General features: G+C 33.5%; 1 protein-coding gene across 1 annotated transcript in view; it reads right to left on the bottom strand.

Moving 5' to 3' along the window:
• Positions 1-265: 265 nt before the first annotated feature.
• DNAlig1 (DNA ligase 1) overlaps positions 266-13,269 on the bottom strand; it is a 39,034-nt gene continuing 26,030 nt past the window's right edge. The window contains exon 7 of the mRNA XM_065501143.1: positions 266-916. Coding sequence (XP_065357215.1) covers positions 555-916 — 362 coding nt within the window. The 3' untranslated portion in view covers positions 266-554. The remainder of the gene's footprint in view (positions 917-13,269) is intronic.

Below are 13,269 nucleotides of genomic sequence, written 5' to 3'. Positions count from 1 at the left end.
GGAAGTACACACAATGTACACCCCTTCCTAACCTAACACTAATAATAAGCAAAACCATAAAGTGCAATTTTAAAATAGATTTAAAACAACATTTAAAATAGGCATTTTAAGCTAAAATACGTTTATGAATACAATTTTAACGAATTCAGCTAAAAAATGCTTTAAAATGTTGTTTAAAATTACAATATAACACAATCCTGCAATTGGCAAATACAAAAGCACACACTTGAAAATTTTTTCAAAAAAAACGTATGAAGAGAAAGAATTCCAACTCGAAATACCAGTAGATACTAGTTTAATTTTATTTATATGTATATCATTTTTATGGATTAAACATACAAAATCTCTAGATTCGTACTCCAATACCAAGATTTTTTACCTTTAAGAGAGCATGTTTGTATTTGAATATATGTATGTATAACATCGAAAAAATAAAAAAAATCTAAAAAATAAAAAATTAGTATAAGTATATTTACTTATACTAATTTTTTATTTTGTTTTTATATTTAAATAAACTAAAAATAAGTTTTGATCAACAAAGAGCACTCTCTAGTCTAGTAGAATTCATCTTCAATAGCAACCGTTCTACTTTGTTGATTTTTTATTTGATCTTGAGAGCTATACATGTAGGCTACTTCACGTGCTGATGTCGCCATTTCTGGATTTTTATCATCACGTATTCGTATAAATCGAGGAAATCGTAGTGAGACTCCTTTTTCAGGATCAGCAATTCCAATTGCAGCCTTGTGAATTGGACTTATTGATAAATCAGCACATTTTACTTCCCACACCTGAACAGGCTCAAACCAATCATCTGGTTCCAATGTGTTGTCACAACATATATACGATTTTTTAGATGTGGCAATATGGTTTTTAAAGAATTCCGCATGGGTTTGTAGAGCTTCATCAGTAAAACCTAGAATCAGATATTAGAAAATTTTTAAATATTGCATTAATTTACATTAAATTAAATTATTTTTTATAGCTGTCAGTATCACAAAATATCATAAATTATGTACATACATGTACAGTAGCGAGCATTAAAAATGCAACTCTATGCTATATGATCTTCAATTGGTATTATTTTTCTTATAACTGAATCCAATTCTCCCCATCTGCTATTTTTGTATTCTTTGTGGTCATGTGACATTTTGTCCAATATTTTTGTACGTAAGGATAATTATAAATTTTTTAGTAAAAATAAATTTGTGCGAGCAAATAAAATGCAACTTTAAGAATTTTTAAAATTTAAAAAAAAAATAATTATAAAAAACTGCTAAAAACTATAGCAATGTTGCATTGCCATCATTTACTATTAATACAAACAAATTTAAGCACATTCAAATTCAAAAGGATAACAGTATTAACGAGTTTTTTTTGTCTAGAGTCGTGACTAATACACTCAGGCACATTAACCCCCTGGTCGTCATCCCTAGTGCTTCACAACCGTTTCCGAGCTGGATTCTGTCCATGAATTGTCATCTCTTTGAATATACCCTATGACCTTTGGGTCTTTGGATAAAATTCTCCGAAACCTTGACAGCTCATTTACGCTATCAACGGATTCACAGTAATTCTCCGATTAAAACTCCGCTTTACTCTTTTCAAATCTCCCTTGTATTTATTGAAGCACACCTTGTAGTTGTTCCAGTCTCCTTGTAGTCCAGTGAGCTTCGCCCTATTTAATGATTTCCTAACCGTCGACCTCTGAACTCGAACATTTAGGCTGTTTACGCCTTCCTGGAAATTTTATTGGGCATGATGATTCATAGCTCTCATTGAGTAATCGAGTGAAATTGTTCACCATATATTCCAAATTGACCAATACGAACTTTGTAATAAAAGGTTCCCCAATTTGTCCGCTTAGGATCAATAAATGGTACCCTTGCAGACGAATTGAAATCCAAGAAATCCTCCAATCTCTAACGAAATTATCACTACGGTTCGTCAATGTCATGTCTATAACCGCCTGCCTATATTTGTTCCTGAACGTGGGCATATTGCCTTTGTTACAAACTACCAGATTATTGACATTTATAAAATCAAAGACGCAATCACCTCTTTTATTTACATCAGCACTGCCCCAAAATAAAAAACATTAAATTTCTTTCACGAAAGAAAACTTACAAAAAAAAATTACAATGGCACTGCAAAAACAACTACATTCGGTCGACGACTGAAAAAACTAGCGAGTTGTTGACGTTGCTAGAAATCAACGTTGCAACGTGAAAAACTCGGTTCAAAGGTGCCCCTGTTCAAACGTGTCCCCTCTCCCCTACACGGTTTCGTTTAGAATATCATGATTATTTATATGTATATAACACGCAATTCACACAATGATTTTTTTATGTTTGCCCAGACGTCTGTTTTCATGTTTGTCGATGAATGGGGGGTAAAAAAAACAAACATGATTTCGGGTTTTCATGTTTCTTTTTGACATTCCTCTTTACACTCATTCGTATTCTTCTTATTATGTTTTATAATTTTTCGTTTGTTAAAGTGAAAACATATATTAAAAGAGAAATTTTTTTTATACATACATACATATTTAAATAAACAAAGAAAGAAATAAAAAAACAAAAATATTTAATACTTAATTGAAAATGTGGACAAAAGAACTGGTTGAATTATTAATAATAAAATATATATAAAATATTTCTTCAATTATTTCATCACACATTTTGAATTTACTTTTAAAAAAGAATTTAAAAAATTGTCCAATTTATTTTCCACAATTAAATAAGATGTTTTCGTTTAAAAAAATATTACGAATAAACAACTAAAGAGAATCAACAATTAAATGTCAAAAACAAGACAAACATAATTTCATGTAAAAAATCACCGTGTAAATGTTCATGATTTTTTGGAAGATTCTCAAAAGGGAATTCGAAAAAACAGACGTCTGAAAAGTCTTAATGTAAATTGCGCCTAAGTTTGTCATTCCGTGTGTAAAATTAAGAAATATGGAACAAAGTATATACAGTAGCCCAATAAAGTCTAAATACAGGAAAAATAATTCTGTTAATTTAATTTAATGCAGTTTTTTTATTTTTTTTATGAAATATATAATAATACACTTATTATTTCAATTTTAGCAAAAAAATTAAAATAGCGCTCAAAAGTTCACCGTTATTAAAGTTATTGATTCTGAGTAAAATAACGATTTTATTTTCGGTCACACCTACTTTTGTTTGGGCGGGGCTTTTAAGATTCATAATATTTTAAACAAAACACCAAAAAAAAAATTCGTTATTTGACTCAGAATCAGTGGCGCATATTCATAAATCATATCTAAAGACGGAACTAGTAAAACAGAAACTAAAAAATAGTTCATAGATAGTTGTAGATCTTATTCACAATTCATAACTAGCTTAGTTACTGCTTTGACACGTAGAGAAAACAAAATGTCGATAATATTTTGATCGATATATACTGTAATTAATTAAAAGGCTTATAAAGCTATTAAAAATCTATTTTTGTTCTCTAAAAAGTACATAAAAAATTTATAGTTATAGTTTGAATGTAAATCAATTAAAATAAGGGCATGTAAAATTAAATTTTTCAATAGAATGTTGTTGACAAAAAAAAAAACACATCTCTAGATTATTTTCTTTTTGAATACATGTATTAAAATTAAATCAATCAGCTGTTTTTTGGAATGTTTAGTAATTGGCATTTAGTTACAACTTTACCCATGATTAAGTGCTAACTAATTGTGCTGAAAGTAACCAATTGTGAATAACTTAAATAGGTACTTAAAAAAGTCAACACTTGGTGTGTCAACGGTGATATTTTGGACGTGATAGGAGATGTTGCTAAACCCGACTTAAGTGATGTTGTTTTAATTTGTTTTAGTAAGAATTTATTTTTTAACAAATATATTCAGCAAAATCAAATTGATAGAAACAGGGCTATGAATCAAAATGTATGACAACCTCCAACAATTTTCATAATTTTTACATGTTTTTTTGTGACTTTGGGTAAATTCATTGCAGAGAATACCATGAAATTTTTCACTCACTATTTACAGTGTTGGAAAAAATAATAGGAACGAATGCTTTTTTTTAACTTTTTAAGTATGTTAGTCAAATTAAGTTTTGTTTAAAAAAATTTATATGCAGTTTTGTTTATCAGATATACAGCATAAGAAAAAACATAATCATTCTCATAATCATGACTAACAATGTATTGAGTCAATATTTTTACTGGAAAAAATAATAAAAACGCGTAAAAAGATTCAACTTTTCGAGGCACATCTTTATATTTTTTGTTAAAAAACTATCTTATCTTAATATTTAGTTGCTCTACCTTTGTTTTTCACAACTTTATTGCATCTGCGGCTCATGGAATCAACCAATTTCTATGCAAACGTCCTTGTCAATGTCAAATCACTCTTCCTGGATTTGTTCCCATAATTCGTGCTTATTTTTCGGACTGAAACCCTCTAGCTTCAACTTGAGCACTACCCAAAGGTGTTTCATTAGATTAAGGTCCGGTGACTGCGAAGGCCATTCCATAAGAGGTACTTTGTTAACAGCAAGTCAGTATTTTGCCAATTTTGAGGAGTGCTTCTGACTATTGTCCTGCTGAAACTCCCATCTGAAGGGCATCCCTTCCTCAGAAAATGGAAGCATTAAGCTTTGCAATATATTTACGTAGTCCTGGATGCATATTTTGTTCTTTATCCAATATACTGGACCGACACCAGAAGAGGAGAAACACCCCCATATCATGACGGATCCACCGCCTTGTTTTACGGTCCTCTTGGTGTATTTTGGATCATATGCCTTATTGTCTGGGCGCCTAACATAATATTTCCCACCGACGTCACTGTTGTAAAAATGGAGCATGGTGAGGGTGACACAGATAAACCTTCACCACTCTAAGGCAGCATCTCCGAATAGCTAAAAACGGAGAGGAGCTAGTCATGGTCCAGGACTTTGAATATCTTCATTCTGTCTGATTACAGCAATGAAGATACAGTAACAGTCTCATGGGAAACTAATGAGGGCTGTTTGTTATGGTTGATATCCAGCTATATGGCGCACGACCACGGGGAGCATCCGCCCAACCTTGCTGTCCGTAGTGCTGTGAAAAAGGCGAATGAGTCCAGTATGCCTTTGGTCATCTGTGCCGACGCTAACTCGCACCACATTATATGGTGTAGCAGCGACACCAACACAAGAGGTGAGAGTCTTTTTAGCTTCATACTTAATAGTAGTTTGGAAGTAGTTAATATAGGTTCAGAACCTACCTTCATTGTTTCAAACAGAAGTGAGGTACTAGACTTAACACTTGTGAGTGCTGAGCACCACAGTATGATTAATAATTTTGCTGTCTCCGGCGGATAATACCACTCTAAATAGGAGGAAGACCAATTGGGAGATGCAGAGTGATGCACTCTCTCGGTCTCTACCAAACCCGCCCTCTATTGTAAGTAGGGAGGATATTGAGGTAGCAGTTGAGACCAGAGTTTAAAATCACTACTATATTAGTCAAAAAATTGCAAAAAAAATCATAATTTTACATGAAAACTGCAACAAATATTTAACAAGATAATATTTCATTGTATACATACTAAAAATATAAATACTATTTTCCAATTCCATATATGCACAAGCTTCGTGGTAGAAATATTTGTCGCAGTTTTTCCAAAAATATTTTGCCTTACAAAATATTTTACGTTGCAGCTAGAAAACAAAATGAAAATTTTTCATTTTTAAATCTTTTGCTGCCTAAATATATGTATATTTTTGGTTAGCAAAAACAAATGAAATTGCTTGTGTATAATATACAAAAAAATTACTACAAAAACATCATACATGCAAACAAATTGCAGCGTGAAAACCATAAACTGCAAACGATATGCGCAGTGAAAAATTCAAACAATGAAAATATGGAAGATGCTAAAAGTAGACTGCCAAACCATACGAAGTTGAAAAATGTAAAATACGAAATTGTGCAAAGTTAAAAATGTTTAAAGCGAAAATGTTTATTTTTAAAATATTTCCGCCGCATATATGGTTTTGTTTTGCCGCATATAGTCATTGAGTAGAAAAATGTGAAAAAAAACTATGAAGTTGATTTGGGTGTACAAAATAAAAAATTGTATTGAAATGTGTGTTAATAAAGAATTTTAGTGCAATAAAATAGAAGTTTTATTTTTTGAGGTATGTAATTGTATGTATTGTGAAAGACAAATTAAATTAAATAAGATTCTGGACAAAGGATAGCTAGCGGAGGATATTATTATTGAATTTTTTGATTGATTGGCTTTTTAAATACGAATTCAAATGTATTCATGCTGGTGGTAATAGGAGTCCAGAAAAATTAGTAAGAAAAAAAATAATTTTGTATGTAAAGCGGTTAAAAAAGGATATATAATGCAACAACAAAATGTGACAACAGCCAAATACCATAAATAACAGGATCATTCATTTTATGAATAAAATCTATCATAATAAAGTGTTGTACATTCAAATGTTTCCTTTCGTAAAATTTGTAACAGGAGAAGAAACAAAAAAATAAGCAGCATAGAAAATAATTGTGGAAGAACAATTTTATGTGTAAGATATAATGCAAAAAAGGCACAGGTATAATTACAACAGGAGCAAAAGGAAATTAACTGCAACAACATCAACTTATACACACAAGTAGGTAATTATGATATAAAATTGCTGTATGTAGGTTCAATCGTGAGTGATTTTGTAGCAGGAGAAAAAAGGATAAAGAGGAATGATAGAAAATGTAAGCATCAACAAAAGAAAGGAAAAGAGTTAAAAAGGGATAGAAAATGCTACAACCAGATTATGGAAGGACACATGCATGAAAGCAAGAATAATTTATCACTACAAATGAATACAAAGAGGTTATAAATAACAGGAGATACGAAATTTAAGAAAGTTCCTGAAAATATAATTCTGCAATGAAGAAAATTTTACTGTATACAAATATCAAGTGAGAGCGAAAATGATCGACTTTGTTTGTGTTTTTAAATGCTCATTCATATGTATCCATTCGTAGTATTTCTAACAGGAGAACAAAAAAACAAATAAGCAACAGAGAACAAATTATGCAACGAAGGCACAACAAATTTTTTACATAGGCACGAGTGCAGCAGGAGACAAAGGAAATACAACAACAACTACTTAACTACTACCTCAAGTAATTTTGAAATGCAACTGTTGTATGTGTGTCCTCTAGCTGCATAAAGCAACAACAACACATTCAAAAAAATAGGAACAAATACAAAGGAATTTCTAGACATGTGGTGGAGTACCGTTGCAATTAATTGTATTTTGTTGTTTCTTTACTGTTAATGTAGAAAATTAAAAAGTCAACAACAACTTGTGCAATCTGAAATGCAAATGAGTATGATTGGCTGAGCGTTTGTAACAGGAGTAAAATAAAAAAAAGTATAGAATGATAAAAAAAATATATGTATTGTGAAGGATAGGAATGCAGTGAAAGTACATTCAAGAAGGTTATGAGCAAAGGATAGCGGATGATATTATTATTGCATTGTTTGTGTAGAACTGATTTTTGTTGAATACCGTTACAGATCATTTTTTATTACGCATTTTGGTTTATTTTTAGATCGAGAAATTTTTGTCATGTGCACTGAGTTGTTGTTTTTTGTAAAGGATTTTTGTGCGTATTTGTTTTTTATTATTTGTACACTTGTCGTTGTGTCCGTTATTTATACAGCAATTTTATATCATAATTACCTACTTGTGTGTATAAGTTGATGTTGTTGCAGTTAATTTCCTTTTGCTCCTGTTGTAATTATACCTGTGCCTTTTTTGCATTATATCTTACACATAAAATTGTTCTTCCACAATTATTTTCTATGCTGCTTATTTTTTTTTTGTTTCTTCTCCTGTTACAAATTTTACGAAAGGAAACATTTTATTATGATAGATTTTATTCATAAAATGAATGATCCTGTTATTTATGGTATTTGGCTGTTGTCACATTTTGTTGTTGCATTATATATCCTTTTTTAACCGCTTTACATACAAAATTATTTTTTTTCTTACTAATTTTTCTGGACTCCTATTACCACCAGCATGAATACATTTGAATTCGTATTAAAAAAGCCAATCAATCAAAAAATTCAATAATAATATCCTCCGCTAGCTATCCTTTGTCCAGAATTTTATTTAATTTAATTTGTCTTTCACAATACATACAATTACATACCTCAAAAAATAAAACTTCTATTTTATTGCACTAAAATTCTTTATTAACACACATTTCAATACAATTTTTTATTTTGTACACCCAAATCAACTTCATAGTTTTTTTCACATTTTTCTACTCAATGACTATATGCGGCAAAACAAAACCATATATGCGGCAGAAATATTTTAAAAATAAACATTTTCGCTTTAAACATTTTTAACTTTGCACAATTTCGTATTTTACATTTTTCAACTTCGTATGGTTTGGCAGTCTACTTTTAGCATCTTCCATATTTTCATTGTTTGAATTTTTCACTGCGCATATCGTTTGCAGTTTATGGTTTTCACGCTGCAATTTGTTTGCATGTATGATGTTTTTGTAGTAATTTTTTTGTATATTATACACAAGCAATTTCATTTGTTTTTGCTAACCAAAAATATACATATATTTAGGCAGCAAAAGATTTAAAAATGAAAAATTTTCATTTTGTCTTCTAGCTGCAACGTAAAATATTTTGTAAGGCAAAATATTTTTGGAAAAACTGCGACAAATATTTCTACCATGAAGCTTGTGCATATATGGCATTGGTTTATAGTTTGTATATTTTCAGTATTTGTGCACATTAATATGAAAACGATTCATATTTATTGCGCAGTCGGTAGTCAAATGTAAAAAACGTTTAACTAATTTTAAACCCTGGTTGAGACACTTACAGAAGCGCTCCAATCGACTACTAATTTGACCTGTAAGCCGAATATCTGCAGGAGTAGGAATAAGTCTCCCTGGTGGAATCCTGAGATTGCACACGCCAGAAGGACGTGTCGTAAATTGTTCAACGAGGCAAAGAGGCTGGGTAACTGGCTGGTATATAAGTCCTCACTGAATCACTTTAAGAACCTTACGAGGAACGCGAAAAGGAAAGCTTGGAGGTACTTCTGTAGCGGCGTGGAAGGATCCTCTGAGACTAACCGATTACGTTAAATTTTATCAACCACACCGGTTGTACCAAGCTATATTCAGAAACCCTGTGGTATATGGACTCTGAATAGTAAGGAAACACTTGAGGTCCTACTAGATACTCATTTTCCAGGTTGCCTCCCAGTCGATGATGAGACTGTGAATAGGGCTGCTGATTCTGTTGCTCCGGGTGATAACTCTGTTCCGATAAACAGGGAAAGAATCCAATGGGCAATCAAAAGCTTCGACCCGTTTAAATCTCCTGGGCCGAATGGCATTATTCCTGCTGATCTTCAAAAGACACAGCGTGTATTAGATGGACCTATATCCTTACATGGTTGACGAGATGTAGAGTAGTCTAAAGGTGGTAAGGCGACTCAGTCTTGCATCCTTTTTGCTGAAAACCCTAGAGAGGGTGATTGACGTATATCTGAGAATGACCATTCCGTCGGAACTCATCTCTAAATCCCAACATGCCTACACCAAAGGCATATCTGTGCTCTACACTCGCTAGTTGGCTCCATTGAAGAGTCGCTACCACACAATATCGAGAAAGGCAACAAGTGAATACTCCCTTGTTGCCTTTCTCGATATTGAAGGAGCTTTTAACAATGTCAGGCTCGAGGCCAACCTATCTGCGATGGATGAACTGGGAATTGATCTATGTGTTCGCCGGCTAGTCGAAAAGATACTCGGTTACAGAGTCATTTGTGCTACTTTAGGTGGTATAAGTGTTTTAAAAGTGGCCAACCGTGGAACCCCGCAGGGGGGTGTATTATCACCACTTCTTTGGAATTTGACTATAAATACCCTGTTGATCAGGATGGACAACAGAAGGATCAAGACAGTCGCATATGCTGACGACGTTGCAGTTTTTATATCTGGTAAATTTCTGGATATAATATCTAGTTGTATGGAATCAGCATTAAGTACACTGAGTGAGTGGAGTATTTCGAGTGGACTTAGTGTGAACCCACAAAAAACGGAATTGGTTCTCTTCACTAGGAGGTATAAGATCGAGGATTTCAGACCACCTAGACTGAATGGAATTAGTCTTGAGATCAGGGATAATGCAAAGTATCTTGGCATCGTTCTAGATAAAAAATTATCCTGGAATTTGAATATTCAAAACAGGATTAACAAGGCTTATGTGGCCATCTACTCCTGTAAAAGGGCAATTGGTACTAACTGGGGTATTATGCCGAAGGGTATCAATTGGATCTTCAAAGCAGTTGTTAAACCCATCTTGTTCTATGGAGTGTTGGTGTGGTGGCACGCCTTGGATAATGCTACTCACCGGAAGGCTGTGGAACGAGTTCTCAGGACTATTGCGATACTGATCACAGGCGCTATAAGGACTACGCCCTCTAAGGCACTTTTTACTATCCTAAACTGGTTACCAGTTGATTTGATGGTGATACAAATGGCTCTCAACTCTGCTGTGAGACTGAATGCTGGATGTTCGTGGTCTGGCAAAGATCATGGGCAATCTAAGATACTGAACTACTATGGGCACTTACATAGTAATGTCGATTACTGCATCGCAAAACCTTTTTTCGATAGGCATTACCATATCAAGATCCGGAATAGGGATTTATGACAGCGCGGACTCTTTCCCCCTGACGATGTCTGGTGATATCTGTATATTTACTGATAGTAAGGCTGCCGTTAACGGAATAGCGGGTGTCTTCACGACATCTAGGTTAACCGAGGAATGACGGGTAATAATGAGATATCGAGACATTCTAGGATAACCCTTATATGGGTCCCTGGTTACGATGGAAATCAGGGTAATTGTATAGCAGACGAACTGGCCAAAAGAGGCGCGATGATGAATGATGAGGAGATCGACCCCTTTTCTGGTATTTCCCTTGTTAAATGCAAGATGGCTATTCAGCGGACACTATATGAATCTGCACAAAGCAGGTGGACCAATGAGTCTTCCTGTGTTATAACGAGGTCTACTTGGCCCGTAAATGATGCCAGCAGGACGAATCTACTTATGGAATTTCGTCGTGAGCAAATAAGGCAAATTGTCTCGTTCATTACAAGACACTGTATAATTGGGACACATACTAGGAGATTGGGACTACGGTACAATGACTACTGTAGAAGCTGTCATAATGAAGAAGAGTATGAGACGGTGTCACACCTATTCTGCCAATGCCCGGCTTTGATAAACCTGATGGGACGCATTCTTCGAATACCATTCCTATCATGCTTAGACGAGCTATCAAGGATGAGTCTTAGACGAATCTACTCTTTCATCAGAGAATCTGGTTGGTTTAGCCTGGAAACAACGGACGTTTAATGAATTCACGGATGTTTCCCCTTGGGTATCACAATGGGATCAGTTTTGAATGGACCCAAGTGAGCTGCTTGAAGAGTGGCTACCCATGGAACCTAACCTATTTGAGCTATAACTCATTTCCATATGCAAAATTGAGTCAGAACAAAAATTTACTTCTGAATTTTGACTAAATACATATATTTGTTTACCCTTTTTTATAATATTTTGCTTCATTTGTGCTGAAGATTTGTCATGTCGACTGTGATAGAGATTGGACGTGTTCTATTTTTTTACTCCGAGTTAATTCGTTATCCTAATGTTTTTATCGGGAAATAAATATGAATTACACCTGTTTTTTATTAACGCGAAAGGACGCTTATATTTTAATAATATTAAATAAAAAAAATAAAAACATAAACTAAAAGACAAATAAGTAAAGAAAATTCTTTATTTCTTTTTTGAACCTTTTTTGTACATTAACATTAAATAAAGATCAATAGTGTTAACTAAATTATTTACAACTACTCTTAAATGAGTCTCTTAAACGAAAACAGTGAGCGAAGGTTGAGTGTAAACGGCAGAAATGCATACGTAACAGTTAATGCAGATGAAAAAAATATAAACAAAACAAACAGAAGAATAGATGACAGCTTGTTTTTAACCGCCAAGCCTGTTAACCGTGCTCGTTCTTGTTCCCCCGTATTGTCAACAACTAATGATTGTCAAACAAAAGAAAACCCAACAGCTGTTAATCTGGAGTTACCAAAAAATACAAATACTTTATTTACGCCTGAAAGTATGCTATCAGCTTCAGAAACGAAATCCACCACACCGACTACAATTAAAATTAACCCATTAAGCGGCGCAATACCCAAGATTAGTCAACCATTAAATAAAGATAGCAAATCCCAAATACAGGTTGGAATGGACCGGTATGTTACAGTATTAAAAAGGGCACGAAGTCCCAAGTCTTCGAAAGCGGCACCCTTGGCTAAATTATATAAGGATAGTGAACCTGATAGACTAAATAATGAAAATCGTTTTTCTATTCTGGAATGTGAAACAGATGAACCAGTAAATAAAATTACCTCTATAAAACCACCCCCAATTTACATGAGAGAAAATAATTCAAACTCACTGGTTCAGAGCCTGATATCATTAATAGGTGAGAACTCTTTTTACGTTATCCCAATCAAGAAAGGCACGATTCATGAAACTAAAATACAGGTCAATAGTGAAATCGATTATAGAAAGGTTGTAACAGATTTTGAAACTCAAAAGAAAAGTTTTTACACTTATCAGCTGAAAGGAAGCAAGGGTCTACAAGTTGTAATAAAGGGTATTGACTGTAATGTTGAACCACTCGAAATAAAGCAAAGCTTAGAAGATAAAGGTTTTAAGACAAAAAATGTGATAAACATTAGAAATCGCGAAAAAAAAACCCCAACCACTCTTCCGTATTGAACTTGAACCCGGTGACATAAGCCTGAAAAAAAATGAAACACATCCCATATATAACCTGAAGTACTTATAGCATCGTAAAATTACGGTAGAAGAACCACATAAACGATTTGGGCCCGTCCAATGTATGAATTGCCAAGAATATGGACACACCAAGGCATATTGCAAATTGCCACCCGTATGTGTTATTTGTGGAGAGTTGCATAACACATCCCAATGTAACAAATCCAAGGATGATCCTAAAATGAAAAAATGCAGCAATTGCGGAGGTAACCACACAGCGAACTACAGGGGTTGTCCTGTCTATTCAATTGTTAAAAAATCACAAAGCCATAAACCGAAGATTTTCCCCGCTCAGCCATTAAATAACATAAATT

Source organism: Calliphora vicina, chromosome 2 (assembly GCF_958450345.1).
Source record: "Calliphora vicina chromosome 2, idCalVici1.1, whole genome shotgun sequence".
In the NCBI taxonomy this organism is placed as follows: Eukaryota; Metazoa; Arthropoda; class Insecta; order Diptera; family Calliphoridae; genus Calliphora; species Calliphora vicina.
The sequence above is the reverse complement of the archived record's forward strand: the minus strand, read 5'-3'. Positions and strand labels throughout refer to the sequence as shown.